Source organism: Oryza sativa, chromosome 1, assembly GCF_034140825.1.
Source record: "Oryza sativa Japonica Group chromosome 1, ASM3414082v1".
Classification (NCBI taxonomy): domain Eukaryota; kingdom Viridiplantae; phylum Streptophyta; class Magnoliopsida; order Poales; family Poaceae; genus Oryza; species Oryza sativa.
Genome location: NC_089035.1, coordinates 7,896,598 through 7,914,723, shown reverse-complemented (window position 1 = coordinate 7,914,723; position 18,126 = coordinate 7,896,598). Strand labels below are relative to the sequence as shown.

General features: G+C 39.8%; 2 protein-coding genes across 4 annotated transcripts; one reads left to right on the top strand and one right to left on the bottom strand.

Annotated features, from left to right (window-relative positions):
* Nucleotides 1–2,269: 2,269 nt before the first annotated feature.
* LOC4327703 (probable folate-biopterin transporter 4) lies at nt 2,270–8,179 on the top strand. 2 transcript variants are annotated; one of them, NM_001409243.1, is made up of 7 exons: nt 2,270–2,815; nt 3,913–4,040; nt 5,042–5,263; nt 5,354–5,806; nt 5,894–6,091; nt 6,870–7,007; nt 7,625–8,175. In NM_001409243.1, the coding sequence occupies exons 1-7, from the start codon at nt 2,708–2,710 to the stop codon at nt 7,884–7,886; spliced, it is 1,509 nt and encodes a 502-aa protein (NP_001396172.1). In that variant the 5' UTR covers nt 2,270–2,707; the 3' UTR covers nt 7,887–8,175. The 2 variants fall into 2 exon arrangements, with proteins under 2 accessions (NP_001396172.1, XP_066163199.1); XM_066307102.1 differs by having other exon boundaries at nt 2,590–2,815; nt 3,921–4,040; nt 7,625–8,179.
* A 166-nt stretch (nt 8,180–8,345) lies between these two features.
* On the bottom strand, nt 8,346–17,308 carry LOC4327702 (kinesin-like protein KIN-14A). 2 transcript variants are annotated; one of them, NM_001409241.1, is made up of 20 exons: nt 17,097–17,308; nt 16,165–16,451; nt 15,829–16,084; nt 15,603–15,685; nt 15,453–15,506; nt 14,128–14,199; nt 12,985–13,047; nt 12,627–12,708; nt 12,439–12,534; nt 12,196–12,366; nt 12,010–12,116; nt 11,733–11,911; nt 11,443–11,604; nt 11,092–11,342; nt 10,742–10,905; nt 10,161–10,451; nt 9,763–10,073; nt 9,485–9,663; nt 9,303–9,392; nt 8,346–8,909 (listed from the first exon to the last, which is right to left on the bottom strand). In NM_001409241.1, exons 1-20 carry the CDS (start codon nt 17,164–17,166, stop codon nt 8,839–8,841), a joined length of 3,039 nt encoding a protein of 1,012 aa, NP_001396170.1. In that variant the 5' UTR covers nt 17,167–17,308; the 3' UTR covers nt 8,346–8,838. The 2 variants fall into 2 exon arrangements, with proteins under 2 accessions (NP_001396170.1, NP_001396171.1); NM_001409242.1 differs by lacking the exon at nt 9,303–9,392.
* Nucleotides 17,309–18,126: the final 818 nt, after the last annotated feature.

Here is an 18,126-nt window from a genome sequence, read left to right as displayed (position 1 = left end):
TATCGCAAATCTGGATGACCAAGAACAAAGAAGCAATCCATGATAGCCAATTTGGTCATTGCGGGGAAAGAATCGCACAGTGCTAACCACACTGCAGCTACTGCACTTTCGCAAAATGGATTTACTGTTATTAAATTTCTAACGATTTTGCTAGATATTTGTCATCAAATTTCTCCCCCTAATATTTGTCAGATGTAATTACAGTACAATCGTAGTGTAATTATACTGTAACTTGCATGTAATTACACTGTAACTATAATGTAACTTGTATGTAACTTTCAAGAATCTCTCGGTAACATGTTATTTCAGTAAAATAGAGGTCGTGGGAACAAATTCTTTCATATATGTGTGTGATGTGATTTTTTTCTTCCTCCATAGAACAAATCTTGTAATAGATCTAACGATTCAAAATTACGTGAAACTTACATACAAGTTACACTGTAGTTACATGCAAGTTACAGTGTAATTACATACAAGTTACATTGTAATTACACTACGATTGTACTATAATTACATCTGTCAAATTTTTAGTAGAAAATTTGTCGACAAATGTATAGGTGGTCCCAATTTCTAATGCCGTCAAGACACGGCAATAGTGTGCGGATTGAACTAATAATTGGGTAATTAAACAAGAACGCGTAAGGCGAAAGCTTCCTCTGATTCCTCTCTGGTCTCCCCTGAGTCCTGACCCTTCTGCTACCGGATCAGATTCAGACCGCCCTGACACTCGTTGGATTACCAGAAAGTTGCCGCATTTGCTGACAAGAAGATCTCTGAAATGCCTTTTTTGCTGGTAAAAATGTTCTCTGCACGAGCGATCGACAGCACGGTGATGTGCACCCTGCATCTCCTTATCATCGTCGACTTTTCATTTTTGTTCTTCAGGTTATAGCATCCTGCATCCTGCATCCTGCTCTTTTCGATTTGAAGAATGGGAAATGGGGCTTGTCTTGAGCTTTTGTTGCTTGTTCATCTAAACAAACTTCCCGTCAAAATCACATCATCTTAGCAGACTTGTGGTTGAACTAAAGAAAATATGATTTGGTATGCACGTGAAAATCCTGAAAAAAAAGGTAGGACTAGTTGCTTGGATAGGAAATTACAATCGGTTAAAAAAAAGAAAATAAGATTGACAAACATTACTCTGGGTTTGCTAATTAGCGCACGTGTATTATCAGTGCACATTTATTTTCCTTTCCAATAGCACTTTCATACGAAACTTTCTTCTCAAATCATTTTTAAGGCCTCAAAACTTTTATCTTGGATTACAAAATTTTCAACTTAAAATTTGAAAACTTTTATTAAAAAGTGCATGTGCAAACGCACCTGCACAAAATAGCAATTTCGGCATTACTCTCAACCTGAACAGTACAAATATACAATGATCATCCCATTTACCAGAAGGAAAGGAAAAAGATTGTACTGTCTCGTCACTAGATAGTTATAAATGAGTGGGTATCTTAATGATTCTGTGATCACTGTTTCATATATATAAGTTTTTTTGTTAAATTAGGAGTAAAAAATGTGACCATTCATTGTTCCATTCCTTAAAAATGAGATTGCTTAGGACACTTAAATTTGTGTAATTTGCTTGTAAACATTAAAAAAGTATCATAGCTAAAAAGACACCTTACAAATTACCAATTTGCTGGAAGATACTTTCGGCTCAATTAAAGTAAAAAAATTCTTCAGACGATAATACCCATTGAGCCATAGGCTTCTTACATGGTATTGGAGTGAAAACTTAGAAATTATACAAGTCTAAAGTATCCTAAGTACATTGCTAGCATATATCATATTCCAACTTTACTCTAGCCTCATGTTTGAAACTTTTGGCTCTTAGAGCATTCTTATCTTTTTAAAAAAATTCTTCAATTGAGTCTCAAGTGTCATATAGCAAAATTTGTAAAAAAAAAAAAACCCTAAACACTACCAGTGCTCTTGCAACGCGGCAATTCTTACCGAAGAGGAAAAAATAAAAGAAAAAGAGTAATTTTTACTTTGGGCCACTTTTTATTACCGGTGTTTCGCTTTGGACCACCCTTCAACAAATGTTTTCAAATTGGACCGGTTAAGTTTACCATTGTATCACTTTGGACTACCCTCAACTCTCTTATTCATCTACATCCAATTTTTCATATGTTAAAGAAACGGTCTAAATACAGCTAAAGAGGTTTATTGACAAATAGGATCTGGCATACTCGAGGTCGTTCATATACTTGAGAAGAGAATCGGGGTGGTCCAAAGTGAAACAAATGTAAGATTACCCAGTCTAATGTGAAAATGTTAGTTGAAAGGTGACCCAAAGTGAAATACCGGTAATAAAAGGTGACCCAAAGTGAAATTTCCTCAAAGAAAAATAACCATTTCTAATTGAACGGTCAATTCTTACCCATTCATGGTTCGATTAACCATGAATCGGTTAACCGAACGGTCCAAAACACTGAGCCAACTGCCAACCAAGGCAAAACGGGCCAGTCAACGGACACGTCACCCGGTCAGCGCCATCGAGCTCACGCCGCGTGTCTCCTCTCCTCCTCATGCCGAGGAGACGACGAGCACGAGATCTCTCTCTCTCTCTCTCTCTCTAGCTTCCACCTCCTGATCCACCCGAACCCTAGAATCCACTGCGACGAGCAGCTGAGGAAGAGGAGGAGGAGGAGGAGGCGTTCTCCTGGGAGGGGACCCCGTCCCGCCCGTTTCCGCCATGGCGGCGGCGGCGGCTTCGTCCTCCTCCTCGCCGTGGGCGGGGCGGATGGCGGCGGCGTTCGGGGCGCCGTTCCTGTGGCTCGTCTGCCTGATCTACTTCATCCAGGTTCCGCTTCCCCCTCCCCCTCTCCGCGCCCACCATTTCCTGCGACGCGATTGATCCCCGATTCTTTTGGAACGCTCTCCGTTCGTTCGATCGTTCGTTAGATAAGAGTTACGCGGCTTCCTGGGAGGAGTGACGACAGCTGTCCGAAAACCTCGCGTTTGGATCCATCAGCAAACGCGGAGCGGAGGCGAGATGCCAGACGAGTTTGAGATCGACATGTGGTAGTGTGGTACATCCGTGTGCAAGAGGCCGAACTGGTCGCTGTCTGTATAGAGATCGAGGAGTGCTTATAGGAATTTGGGTTCGGATGATTACATGGTCCTTTTGCTTCCTTCGCTTTTGTAAGGCAATCTTGGATTGTTTTTGCCAGGTCAAATCGTGCTCTCTGTGTAGGATGATATTATGGATTGCTTCTTGTGTCTTGGGTTTGCCTAAATAAGTAATTATGTCATTCATTTTAAGAATTGGAGGTCTGATGGCTGCATGAACACATTTTTCTTTTAAATATGAAATCGAAGGTAGTTCATTTGTGATCCGTTGTAAGGATTGGAACTCATTTAGGGCATTAGGAGGGTAGAGTTATTTCTATGATAGATGACTCAATATGTTTCATACTAGATTTAACTGGTTGGTTGGTGTGCAGACTTAGGTAGTGAAAGTTTCTCTAAAAAGAGCTTAATGTTGATGGAGAATCTCAGATTTGTGAAACTATGGAATGCTATACGAGTTCAGCTTCGGACTGTAATGTCTGAAAACAGCCTAGTGTGATAATTTCACAATTATAGCAAGGATTGGTGGTATGTCATATGTCTTAGCATGACATGCAATGGGATGGGGACCAAATTTGTTTATTTGTGTTGTGAGCTCATGTGCCATGCTTTGGTGATATGTCAAATGTTAGCATGTTCAATTAGTTGTAAATTCCTTGTCTCAATCAGAACTCTTCAAGATAAACTGTATTTTGTAGTAGAGCTAACTAAATATAAAGAAGGCAGTTTTGGTTTACCGAAGCTTATTTTCGCCATTAGTTGAAAGCTTAACAAAGCACTACACCTTTTACTTTGATAGATTTTAATATTTATTCTGCAATTCTTTAGGGTTTCAGGTCTTTTGTCTGGACAGCTGTCTCGTACCAAATGAAGGACATGATGAAACTGTCACCATCAACATCACAGTTTTTGGTCTCAGTTGCATATTTCCCTTGGAGTATAAAGCCTGTATATGGGTAATGTTACTTCTGTTTGCTTCTGCTGTGAACTGAAATTTAATCATGTTCCCTACAACCTAATTATGTTTTTTTTGCTACAGAGTAGTTTTTGTAATGTACTGTTTCAAACATCATGTGCCTTACACAGTTACACCTTAGTTTCAGAAATCTTACATGTAATTATACTTCTTACAACAACAGAGTTTCCCTGACATGTTTACTGTGGCTTATCTCTATTGCAAGTGATTAAAGTGTAGTTGCTTACAAACAGATGGGTGCTCAATATTTCCTGAGCAAGCAACAATTATTACTTACTGCCTTCGGACAATTTGTCAATTATGACAATTATAAATATTCTTTTGTAGCATAAGAGCTAAACAATTTGTCAATTTTATATTTACTGCCTTCACACAGATTAACACGATTAATTCTAAAGGATGTTTCTGAATAGGGTATATATCAACTAATTTTGGAAATTATTTTACTTTAGTGGAAAATGGATTAATATGTGCACTGCATTTGGAGACCCGACAGTAAATGTGAAAAGGCAAAAGGAAGTGCTGCAAGCACTCCAACATCGATGGGTATTTTTTTCTGTTGGATCGCTTAGTTTTCCTCATGCATTTATACCCACTCAAATGTTTGCTGCATACTTGCTGTGGAGCTGTGCATTATGGCATTATGTAACAGATAGTCCTGTGTAACATTAAAATCACAGGTCTTAGAAATTTCTTCTATGTTGAATTGCACGGCTTGTCGGCTTCTGAGCACTGGCTGCCCATTACTGTAAAACATCTATATGCGTTTGTGTATAACTATAATGAGTTTCAGATTGTACTGTACAAAATCCAGATACTCGTTACTTCCGGATGAGTCTCCTCTGACTACGTCAGAGGGACTTTGTCACTGACATGTGGGACCCACAAAGGTTGGGCCCACACATCAGTGACCCACGTCCCTCTAACTTTACGTCAGAGGAGCGCGATCCGTTACTTACACATGCATCTTTGTGCCTGCAGGATTTTGTCAGACTGTATTCCCATCAAGCAGAGGAAGCGTACGCCCTATTTGATCATTTCTAGCTGTCTATCTCTATTTCCGTGGCTAATCCTTGGGATGTCAGAACCTTTGAGGAGCTCAAGCAATTTTCTTACTGCTTTGCTGATAGTACAGAACTTGGGATCTGCCATGGCAGATGTTGTTATAGATGCAATGATTGCAGAAGCAGTTCGATCAGCTGGGTGAGTATCTTAGTGTAATATTTTCACTGGTTAGCAACTACTATATGATTACAGATTATCTGAACTCAAAACTTGACTATATTTTTCCAGGCCAGAATTTGCTGGTGATCTCCAGTCACTATCTTGGTCATCAATGGCAGTAGGGGGGATTTTTGGGAGCTTATTGGGGGGATATGCACTGTCCAATCTCCCTATACATGTTATATATATTATTTTCTCGGCGCTTCCATTGTTTCAACTAATTTCCTGCATATTTGTTGAGGAATCTCCAAAAGGATTTGAGAGTAGAATGGATAATGCTGCACCTAAACATGTCGAGGATCAAACTATTGATGCTTCTCCCGGAAAAAGCTCTAGTGAATCATATAAATATGAAGATACTAGAAGGCGAAAAGGAGCTAGGAGAAATAATAAAAGGAAATCATTGTCCAAACGACCTGAGGACCATGACAAGAACAAGTCAACTAACTTAAGGCCATACTTGTCTCTGAAATCAGCATTCTTCAGTTTATGCACAGCATTCAAACAACCAACTATTTTACGGTAACTAATCATGTTATGATTTCATTTCCTCTTATGTTTACCCCTGTCACTGAAGAGACTAATTGATATCTTCTTTTTACCTGCCAGACCTATGGCGTGGTTTTTCTTTTCGAATGTAGCAATTCCAAATATCTCAACAGTCATGTTCTACTATCAAACAGAGGTCCTACATTTGGAGGCATCCTTTCTGGGGACTGCACGTGTAATTGGGTGGTTCAGTCTAATGCTTGGCACATATATCTACAACCGCTATTTTAAACACAAGAAACTCAGGAATATTCTCATGTAAGTTATTTTTTATATAAATGCAAAACCATATGCATTACTGGCACGTGTTAGGAAGTTGAAATGTTGACATATATATGCTTAGTGTACTCACTGAGAATTGCTATTGGATAATTTGCTAAGTTTATCGAAGGAAGAATTACCAACCTCCTCCCTAAAATCTGATACCCTCTTTGTTTGCTTTCTCCAAACAATGGGCTGTTTTGGATTAGTGCCAAAAACGTGCCCTACCAATACTTTGGTAGTTTGAACAGTGTATCTGGTGATTTTGGTTTGAAGCCAAATCATTGGCATTGCCAATGCCCAATTTGATATTTTCTATATTCTACTCAATGCTTGGTTCTAAATTGGCCTCAAACCAAATACAACTCTACCCTACCAAAAAATTGGTAGTACCAAAACTTGCCTAGGTTTTGGCACTACCAACATTTTGGTAGGGTATTGAACCAAACAAGCCCAATGTGCACCTTAAATAACCCCAGGAGAGAGAAGTGTTTAAGGTGCACTAAACATATGAAAACAGAATGCATGCTGGATTATTTCCATTTGCGTGAGCATCAGAATTCATGAGGGATACATTATGCCATTGTCAGTTACCTTTTGTTCTGTGCTTTGGCCCAGTTAACAACTACGTGTGCACATGCTGTATGATCTTTTATCCTGTTACAAAATGCATATATAATTCTTTATGAGCCATTAGCTACAATACAAATATGTTTTTACTTACTTAAAGCCTTCATATTTATTACTTTTAACATTTGCTGTTCTTATCCCGCAGGTTTGCACATGTTGGTCTTGCCATAATTGGCGTACTGGACATTCTTTTGGTGTTGCGGTTACATGTTCACTATGGAATTACAGACAAATACATGGTCTTGTGGGGTTCTGCTTTGGCTGATGCAATTAACCAGTTCAAGTATATACTTTGGCCTCCATTTTTTTAATCACAATATCTATTGCTTAATTGATAACAAGCCCTTGCAGTGTTTCGAGAACCAGTTGTAGATTGGTTTCTGCTATTTGACTTGGGTCTTATTGTGCTTTGGTTAGGCACCATTCTGAAACTAGCCTATTTCCACAATATCTGGATAAGAAATTACATAACCTTAATAATATTCAGATGAACATATTAGTAAAATGGCAGGTCATGAACTTCATATGACTAACTGTGACCTCATCATTAATTGTCCTCCATCTGTGCATTTTACTTCAAATTGAGAAAAATGCTCTTTATTATCTAGTAAGATCACACCTATTACCATAAATAGTTAGTACTGGTTTAGTCACATCGAAATATTGTTGTTTTATTACCAAGTCAACACTAAAACAAACATGTGAAATTAATCTTTCAATTTAGGGCTTGTGATACAATTATGGGCATCACTATTGGTGTTTACCGTTTGTTGTCTTCAGTTTTGTAAATTACAATCTCATCTGACTCTCTTTATTTCCATCTGTTATTCTTGTGCCCCTCCTTTTATGAAAAATATAAATCAGAATACAATTTCTGAAAAGAATATTCTCATTTGTCAGGATGATGCCGTTCCTCATCCTCTCTGGGCAGCTTTGCCCTCCTGGAATCGAGGGAACACTGTTCGCTCTGTTCATGTCCATCAACAACTTTGGCTCGACTTTAGGCTCATTCTTGGGAGCGGCTCTGGCGTCAGCTTTAAGCATCTCATCAGCACAATTCGACAATCTGGCGCTCGGCTTAGGTGTACAGCTGATTGGCACTCTCCTACCGGTTGGATTTTTGTTTCTGATACCAAAGGAAGTTACAGGGCTAACGTCATAGGAAGAGGGATACACATACCTGACCATCATTTTCTTTTTTCCGGATTGGTTTGCAGTCTTAAGTGCTGGAGTAATTCAGAACAGAAAAATTAAAGGTAGCATGATGAAGGTACTAAGGTAGTCAATTCTGTTGAAAGATGTATACATGAATACACTAGAGTGAGGAAGAATACAAATAGACAGTAGATGGTAGGCATTGCCAAGAGTTGAGCAAAGGTTATGTACCTGCGTAATGTACTACAGTGGAAGTGACATTTTTTCCCCGGAGAAATTGACATTACTGACATTGGAATCTCTCTCGTGCTTTTGTTTTCTTTGCCCTCTAGCGGATGAACCTCCTAACTTTTCTTTTGTGCGATACTACTGTTTATTGGAACCTCATGTGTCAAACTACTGAAAACAGACGCTATTTTTTGTTTATTGATAGGGCTTCATATCATAGAAACAGGATGGAAACAGGGGCTGATAAGAAATGAACATTGCATCATGAAAAAAGTACAGAAGTATGTATGACAATTTGAGACACTGCTATTTTCCCTACTCCCGATCACAACTCATCCAGGCCCGGATCACTTGCATTCATTTCGTTAAGAAGTTTACAGCATATCAGAATGCAACACAAGTACACACAACCGCCCGAATCACTTGCATTGCATTTCGTTAAGTCTGCAGCATATCAGAACGCAAGACAAGTACATAGCCGCTGTTTCGCCTTCCCATCTTCCAAGGTTCAATCTTTGTAACCTCCTAAAAAGTCCCAATCGTTACAAAGAATGTAACCTAGATGTTGCCCTACTCTGAAGTCTGAAAAATGGGGTTTCCTATGAAGATGAGACTTTTCAGCATAAACAGGAGCTAAAGTTCACCGGTGACTTGGAAGAATGTTTCAGCCTTGGCAAAGGCTTGTACCCCCTCAGCTTGAAGTGAAACTTTCTTAGTATTTCTCTTCAGACTCACAGCCATCTCTTCGCCTTTGCAGCTGAATTCACCGGGGGTGGTGTCTTGGCACCTCTTTTATCGCTACCTGCAAACCAAACAAATTGTTCTTCAGTAAGAACTGAGGATCATCATTCATCACACAAAACCTCCTTTGTTTTAACAGGGGGCAGAAGGATCTAAAGTAAAACAAATCAGATGGGTCTTTTGTTTGACAGAATTTTCCTCTTAAGAATGCAGTTCGGAATGAATAAAATACAGTCTAAAGCATCCATTACGAGCTAACAATATTTTCAGGAAGACACATATAGGCTCAAAGGGTAATGGCAAGAATCACGGATGTTAATGATGTGGCCTTGGGTTGCACTCCGGTATGTCTATCAAGATTCAAGCATTACTATATTTTTGGGAAACGGCAAAGCAAGCAGGTAATAGTGGCATGGGAAGCTAAGGATCGGTCAAGAAAGATTAGAGAATTCACATTGATATTGTTCAGGCCATCTGACCCAGGAGAATGGCAGTGGCTTGTACTCGCTGGCAGCACATGCACTGATTGGGCTATTTTTAGCACCTTCCATCAAATGACAAGACAGCCTTTGTCATCACGATTTTAAGGATTTGAAGCAGAGAAAATTAGAATTTTCTTGGTTCAGAAAAACTTACCTATATCTGACTTCCCTCCTAGAGATGATCTACGTGACATGGTCGATGGTGGTGGTGGGAGACCTGTTAGTGATTGTCTTCTCCTTAACCTTAAATCAGGTGTAATTGAAGATGGGACATCATTGTTTGTGCTATTAGCAATTTTAGCAGGAGTTGCTTGTCCTAAATGTTGAACATTCCTGCAACATATTTACAAACAGCAGAGAAAGATTCAACACATACGAAACACTGTATGTTGGTTTGTGATAAGAACATACTGAAGAGCATGCTATACCCACCTTCTTTCAGAGCCATGGATCAATTTTCCTATGCTGCTTTGAATGGATTTTCTTAGATGTGATCCTTTCTTCGTTGCATTACTCGAGGTCATTTTCTCCAATTTGGCAGAAGAAGAAGGTTCATCGGTCTGACCAACTTCCAAGTTCAAGTTCCTTGATCTACAAGGTGTTCTCAGGAGAGTATCCAATCCTGATTGCTTGGACGAAATATAAGCATCAGGGTGTAGTCCACAAAAGGGAACTGTGTCCACTGTAGTAATTATTTTCTCGGTCTCCTCTCTAACTGGATCTTCAGAGGATGTTGCAGACATCTATTTACAATTGGTGAAGAAAGGCAACGGGTCAGTTGCTACAACATTAGACAATATGAAGCTATTGAGATATAAGAGCAAGAGTACCTGCATTACTGATCCTTGGTGCATGATGTGGTGATTGAAGCCATCAATGCTGTCATGAATTGTAGCATGATCTCTGTTCAACTTTGTCACTGAAAGAGGGGACTTTGGTCCCTTTCTGTCAGGTATGCTACCTTTGCCAATACCAGTATTCTCTAGGCTTAACCTACGTGGCCTTGGTGGGGTGCGCTCCGGTACTTGTTTTGCTCTCTCCCTCACCACTGTATTTTCCTTTAGTTTAAATGATGATTTTTCCAGCTCTTTGGCTGCAAGTGCCCTCTTGAGATTTTCTACCTGAAAATAGGTTGTACATTAGATGTATTTTCTTCTGTTTGTAGAACGAATGAAAAAAAAAGGTCAGATAGTATGTGGAACAGTAAAAAATATATATACATTTGTTCCACAAAGATAAATGTAAACATTTTGTTGGGAGAAAACAAACTTCAGTCCAGCATTTCAATCAAAACAATAATTTTACTGCATTACAACTTCTTAATAGGACGATCACATTATATTATTCATTGTAGCAAATCTAGCATTCATGTGCTTAAAGAAACATTTATGTGGTAACAGAAAAAATGTACCTGCTCTTTAAGCTCCCTTATTTCATTGCTTTCTTTGTTTGCATGTGCAGTTCCAAGTTCAACGCAAGAAGCCCTTTGAGCAAATTTCAATGTGCTAAGAGTTTCTACATATGAATCTGCCTCCGGACTTATGTGGGCAAACATTAGCGTCTTCGCGTTTCCCCCTATTGTTGGCGAACAGTTGATCGGTGTTATTGCTGGAACTTGTATTATGATGCTAATAAAGTGTGAGATAATTCAAGATAAAGGCATATACCATCAAGAGGGACGGATCAACATGTTGATCAGTCATATTGGTATCCATAGCTAAAATAATTGGTGCAAACATGTTTAAAGGGAGAAATATATACCTAATGAACTCTGCAGCAATTGGGTGAGTTTGCTATTTCTGTAGGGAATGTGAGAATTCTTCTGAGCTAAGGCCGTGATAACATCTCCCAGGCAGGAAAGTGACTTGTTAATGTGCTGAGCCTCCTTCAACCTGTCTCCTGTGGCTTCCGACCTATCAACTCTTTCACTTCCTGCAAGATCTACCAAATGCAAACTGCTACGGGTTACATTACCAGACATGTCCTTCCCATTAACATGGACAGTCAAGATACTGCAGAAAAAAAAAGATTAAAATGTCAATTGCAAAAAAAATATTAGAAAGACAGCAAACCAAAAGGATAACTAGCAAAAAGATATATGCTGATAAAAACCTATGGGAACGACTGCTTCTATGGTTCATTGCTGTTGGACTGGAAGCCCGGTGCTTTTCACCCAGAAGCATCAAATTGATAACGTCAGAGGGAGACTGCACTGGGCACTTTTTTGCATCTGGAAGGTTCAACAGACCGTTGCTTGAAGTCCTTATATCTAACGTAAAATCAATGTCAGGGACTAACACCAACAAATTTTCGACACAAGTAAAACTCCCTTGTGCACCATAGCAAATTTGATAGTACTAGAAAGAAACTAGCAATAATAGCATAAAGGCATAAAAGGATATTTAGTGCTTGAAGTGTCTTCATTTAAAAGGTCACGAACTTGCTCATTGTATATTTCAACCATCTGTACATGTATATCATACTTTACATCTTCCCTAGAAGTTGATGTCTTGAAGAGATCGTTCAGAGCCATATAACTGATTCCCAAATCTTGAGATGACAACCCACCAGATGGACCACACTAATCATCATATGCACCATAAAAGAACAATTAGATGTGATCAAATAAGTTGTTAAGCAAATAAGGAGCAACTGTACAAAATATGGTTTATTTTATACCATTGTATGAGTTTTTCCGGAACCTGTCTGCCCGTAAGCAAATATGCATACGTTATAGCCATCCATTACCGATCTAATCAAATATTGTGTCTCCTTATAAACCTCATCTGTAAAAGAAAAACAATATGAAGACAAAACAAACGGATAATGGCTGATACCTCTTTGTACAGTTTACACCCATGTTACCTTGAGTAGTTGTTGGCCCAAAAATTTTGTTGAACTGGAATATCTTACGTGTAGTTTGCGGCTTAAGTGGATCACAGACCATTATTGAGCCATCATTTCCAATATGTTCAATCGAAGAAATTGACTCTGAGTTAATAAGTGGTCTTATCCGGCAGAATACTCGAATATTTCCTGAAAAGGAGTTCCCAGAAATTATTCCAATAATAACATTAATGGCCAAAAATGGACTATACCATGTGATACCTCGCAATTCTTGAAGCAAGTTATACAAGCTTTTGTTTTCTTTCACAGCTTGGTTATAACCAAGAGCTGCTTTGGAAAGCCCTTGTACATTATCACCTGTAAGTTTAAGTTGCATTGTTATTCCACATCATTAATGTTTGATGTCATTTTCTCGGATACCAAAAAATGACTAGGTTCAAAGATTGCACCTAATTTAATGATATCATCTTGAAACTGGGTCTTCAAAGTCCTAAAGTCAATTTTAACCTCTTGAAACATAGACTTCAGCTCCTGCAAAATAAGCCATTTAATTACAATTGGATACAAAAACAGAACACATATAAACCAAGTAAATTACCAAGAGGAAAATAAACCATTAATATCAATCTACAACAGACCTTGTATGGTAATGTGGATTTCAGAAACACAGAATAAAATTCATAATGTAACTGGTAATAATTGATATAAACAAGAAAAATAAATAATCATGAATTGAAATGAAACCGTGAGTGGATGATGGTAACTGTTAAATCTAAATATAATATACATAGCAGCATGATATCTCACCAAAAGTTCAGATTCCTGTGCTTGCAAGAGGCGCCGTCTATTTTCAACCTGTGAATTTGAACTCTACAAGGCACAATTGGTATAATGTATCATAATTATGTACAGGTTGACTACCTGACTGCTCAGTAATACTTGGAATGACTGAACATGCAAACTCAGAAGGAAAAAATGATTTTATATTATACATCAAGGCCTTAAAATTGCTTCAAGACTTTAAAATAAGAATGCTACCAAATTTTCCTTAAATATTTTCTTACATTTATAGATCAATACAACACAACTAGAAGTGTCCATATGGCATATGCTATTAGTGTTTTAGAAAGATCATAATCATGTTTGCAAATTGTCTAAATCCGATTTTCTTTAAAAAAATAATTACCCTACCACATTGCCAAAATATAACAAAATGCGACAATGACAACACAACTAGAAGTGTACATATGGCATATGCTATCAGTATTTTAGAAAGATCATAATAATATTTGCAAATTGTCTAAATCTGATTTCCTTAAAAAAAATAATTACCCTACCACAAGCCTTATGAATGATAGGCCCTATTACGGCATAACCAGTTTTTTAGACCCTGTCAGTTCTAGAACAAATTCGGGAAATCTTGAGACAAGGGTTTGAATCGAAGAAAAGAACTTATTTCAGCAGACAAAGTGTCATGAAAATTAGTACACCCTCTGCTACGAAAGTATTTGTCAAGGAAAATCTGTGCATATGATTTTCATATCCAATCTAAATAATTAAAAGGTATTAACATTCGGAGTTCTAAAATTTTACGTGACCAGGAGTATTATGTCTACTAGTGAATTTCTTAGAATTTAGTATGAATTTATTCCGTTCTTGGATTTAGTAAGTACTAGAATTTATTCTGCATCTCAATTGTGAAGTGTGTTAGTAAGCCTAATATAGCTTGTGAATAAAATGCAAAATAGCTCATAACTTTTTAACACAATGACCAAAAGATAAAAAATATACAATATGTCAAGCTAAGAGAATGCATCACTGCTTAAATACAGAATTTTGTTCTTCGCTTACAACTGCTAACATAACCAAAACCAGCTCCTACTTTTAGTCTTTTACTAATAAATGCAAAGTTGAATTGAAATTCCCAATAAATAATTGCAAAAATGGTACCTCAATAGGTGGACATGATTCATTTTTCACTGTAACACCTTCTGGAGAAAAGAGTTGAAGAAGAGGTTCGAACTGCATTAAAAAGCATCATTTCTGCTATAGTTAGTGCCGACTGAAATATTACTCAAATTCAGAAAGTACCTATTAACATTGACAAATAGATGAATAAGCTACTAGTCGAACCAAAATGGTCATAGTTTATTGCGCAAAATGCACAAATTTAACAGCATAAACAAGAAAAACCCGGTAGTACCTTGGTGCAAAAGTCAGATAATATAAAATGTGACAGATCAGATATGCCAACTTCAGCTTTTTACCATATGTTACACTTCCTAAATATTATCATTCAGCACAGTGAAACTAAACAAAAAATTTTAGTGGTCAACATATTGAACAGCACAACAAGGTGACCCTAGTTATTATCTCTAAAGGGTGTATTGCATCCATGCATGTACAGAATACAAAGTAAAGTGGGATATCTGTTAGTGGTAGTATAGAGGAACAACACAGTGATAATTAGAGATATAAACAAGTTATGATTAAATTATGCAATATAATTGATCATCTATGGAAGGCAGGGTTACACATCACATATATGTGAAACTGTACACTTGATGAAGAAGAATACAAGATGCATGGAAACAAATAGGATGGTACAGATTTAATTGAGATGGTGATTAGGGAATAGAAAAATATTTGGTACAACAACCATCTGAATAGACATGGACTTATGATTGACAAAAAAAGTTTCCAATGCTCTGTTGCAAATAATAGCACTTCAACTAATAGGGTAGGACCACAGCTGAAAATTGCTAAAAATCATTTGATCAATCGCTTAGCTTGCATATATGACACAAGGATGGTTGAAAGCACTGCAAAGATGTGCTTATTTTTTTTCTGTTTGAAGCAGAATGTACTCAAATTAATACCAAAAAGTGCCTGAAGATGCCTCAAAAGAGTTCCATGATTAATCACCCCCATGAATTTCTGCTCCAAACTAGATGCTATTTGCAAAGGTGCAATGAGAATGACATAATACTATACTTTAGGTGACAAACGACATCAAGCTTCATCGTTGCAATCATTGTGTAGCATTACCATTTTTGCGGGTGGATAGCTATAACTTGTATTTCTCAAATATCCTATGTTATCATCATATACCAATATTCCATGTTTCAATAGGTCAAATTATTTGACTCACATAACAGTGGAGATAAATGCTGCCAATAGGATAACTTATACATGTTGAAAAACAGTCTAAGCAAAACGAAACCATGGATGAAGTAGTGTTTTAAACATAAAAAGTAGATGGCATTACAGTGTACCTGTTCCTTTTCCAGTTGACGTGATAAAATAGTTCCAACCAACTTATATGGATCCTGGAATAGTGATCAAAACATGTCAAAAACATGGATCATGATTTAAACAGTACAATACATGTAACTGGAATCCTCATATCATTTTTTACTAATAACCTTTTTCAGAGAATCATTGTCCAAATTTTCTTTACAACTTATCATGCAGTCCAAAATAACCTTCTGAAGTCTTTCCATTGCCTCTGAAAATGCACAATAGATAGCTGGTTACATTGTTGATGATGATATCAATGCAAAGAAGTTATTATGTACATGTAAAAAAAAGCAGGCAATAAAAGTTATACATAAACTGTATCATGTGTTCCAAGAGAAATGCATCACAAACCTTGACAATTAGGACCCACATTTTGATTTGGTTGTCTCTCGGTATCAGTCTCTACCAAATCTAGACGTTTTGGGGTGGAAGAAGATCCGGAACAAACATATTCAGACTGAACATGACTTGCAGAACGTGTTGCAAGAGGTGATTTCAAGTGCTTGAGGTGCCCATAACTTCCTCCCCGTTGCCTCCACTCATGATAAGACTTCAAGGAAATGACACAATCGACAATCTTGCCTACTGACCCAGCATCAATATTGTCCTGCAGAAGCAACACAATTTTCTGGGTGATTACACATCCCACCATCAGGATTAAATTGCTAAGCATAGTTAAGTAGCAACCTTTTCCAAATCAGAGGCCTCAAAGCATGGAAGCTTCAGCTCTTGAACAGCAACCAAGAAGTTCCGGATGTTCTCAAAATACTGGAAAGCCGTCGATGGCTGGCTATCACAGGAGGCATTAGCCACGACCTTTGGCACAGCGCCTGGTTGTATTTTGTTAATTGCCTTGCATAGGACAATGCCATTCCTTACAGCGGCAACAAATTCTTGCTCCGATGGGCACCGGGAGAGGCCGAAGGGCCCTATCACGCTCTCAAGCCAGGTTGCAGCCTGGTGCCGTCTCAATGCTTGCAGAAATCAAAGAAACTACAATCAGCCAACGAATTTAACGAAAACTAAACCAGCCAGCATTAGAACAGCAAAGAAATTTTGCGTGCTACATTCTATTAACATTATTTACAGTACTATATTATTCTGGAGACAAGGATGGGATCCATGTGGCTATTGCTTATAGAAATTTATCTACGGATCATTGGGATTGAAACAGCACGAGACAGCTTGGAGAATCACTGAGAACTAGCTCTCTAAACGCATTCCTTGCAGAAACCACGGTCCAAGCAGAAGAACTAGCTCTCATAATAGCAAGACTATCGCGATTTAATCAATAGAAGCAAAAGCTATGCATCATATCGCGTAAGATTGATTCGGGGCCTCCGCATAGAAGCGCCCAAAAACGATCACGAAGTGGAACCCCAGCGCGAGATTCTCGCAAGCACTCCACCTAAGTTAGCAGAAATGCCCCCACCAAAAAAAGACCAAGAGCTTTTGCCCCCCCACAAACCCGCCTAAACTCTAAACCCCAAGCAGCAGAGCAACCCGCAAGCAAGCAAGCAAACCATGGAACCCTCGACGAGAACGCCATGAGAGCGATCGATCCACCGATCGAAGAACCCCCTCGATCGGTATCGGGCCCGTGGGAGAAGAGATCTTACCAGCCTCCTCCGCCTTCCGCGACGCGAGGCGGCCGTCGCGGAACGACACCCTCCGCGGCTCCGCCGCCATGCCTCCCCCTCTCCCGCGCTCTCAACCCCCGCCCTCGTTCGCCACGAGCCGCCGCCGCGGCGCCCTCGCGACGCCCTGGGGCTTCTGGAAGCTTCGATTGGGAGGAGGAGGAGAGGGAAGCGAGACGGGGAAGGGGATTGGTTTGAATTCGAAATGTGGGGTGGGTAGTGGGGTGGGCCCGGTCTCCGAGGCGGTCCGAGATCTCGACACGGATCGGACGGACACGCTCGCCCCGCTGGGTGGGTGGTCGGTGCGCGTGCGGTGCGGCGCGGCGGGTGGGGAGCTCGAGGCTCACGCTTACACGTGGGGCCCGCGGGTGGTGGGGCCCAGTTGTCATCGGCTGCTGCACGAAGCAGGGCCGACAGCGTCAGGTGCTCCGTCGCGACTGCATAGGCACGGCTTAACAGCTCTATATACCGACCGACGGCCGACGAGACGGCAGCTCCGCAACGATTGAACACTGTTGCTTTGCTTTGCTTTTGATTTGGGATATTAGGAGAAACGAGAATGCTAGGGGACGGGATACCGTCCCCCAACAGGATAGCTCCTATCCACACGTGATTTTTATCCATACACTCACTTGTCGCCGTCGTCGTCCCCCGCCGCTGCCGCGCCCGTCCCCCGTCGCCGCCGCTGCCGCCGCGCCCATCCCCCGTCGACGCCGCCGCTACGCCCATCCCCCACTGCCGCCGTTGTTGTCCCCCGCCGCCGCCGCCGCCACGCCCATCCCCCACCGCCGTCGCGCCCGTCCCCCGCTACCGCTGCCGTCGCCGTCCTCGTCTACAAGGGACGGCTGTTGGGGGCGACCGCGCGTGTCGGGGTGCTCCTCCCCCAACGGGATGTCCAACCATATTTAGTAGGAATCACCTGATACCTGGTAGGTATCATCCGATACCTCGCAAGTATCACGTGATACATGATAGAAATCGTCTGATACCTCGCGAGTATCATGTGATACGT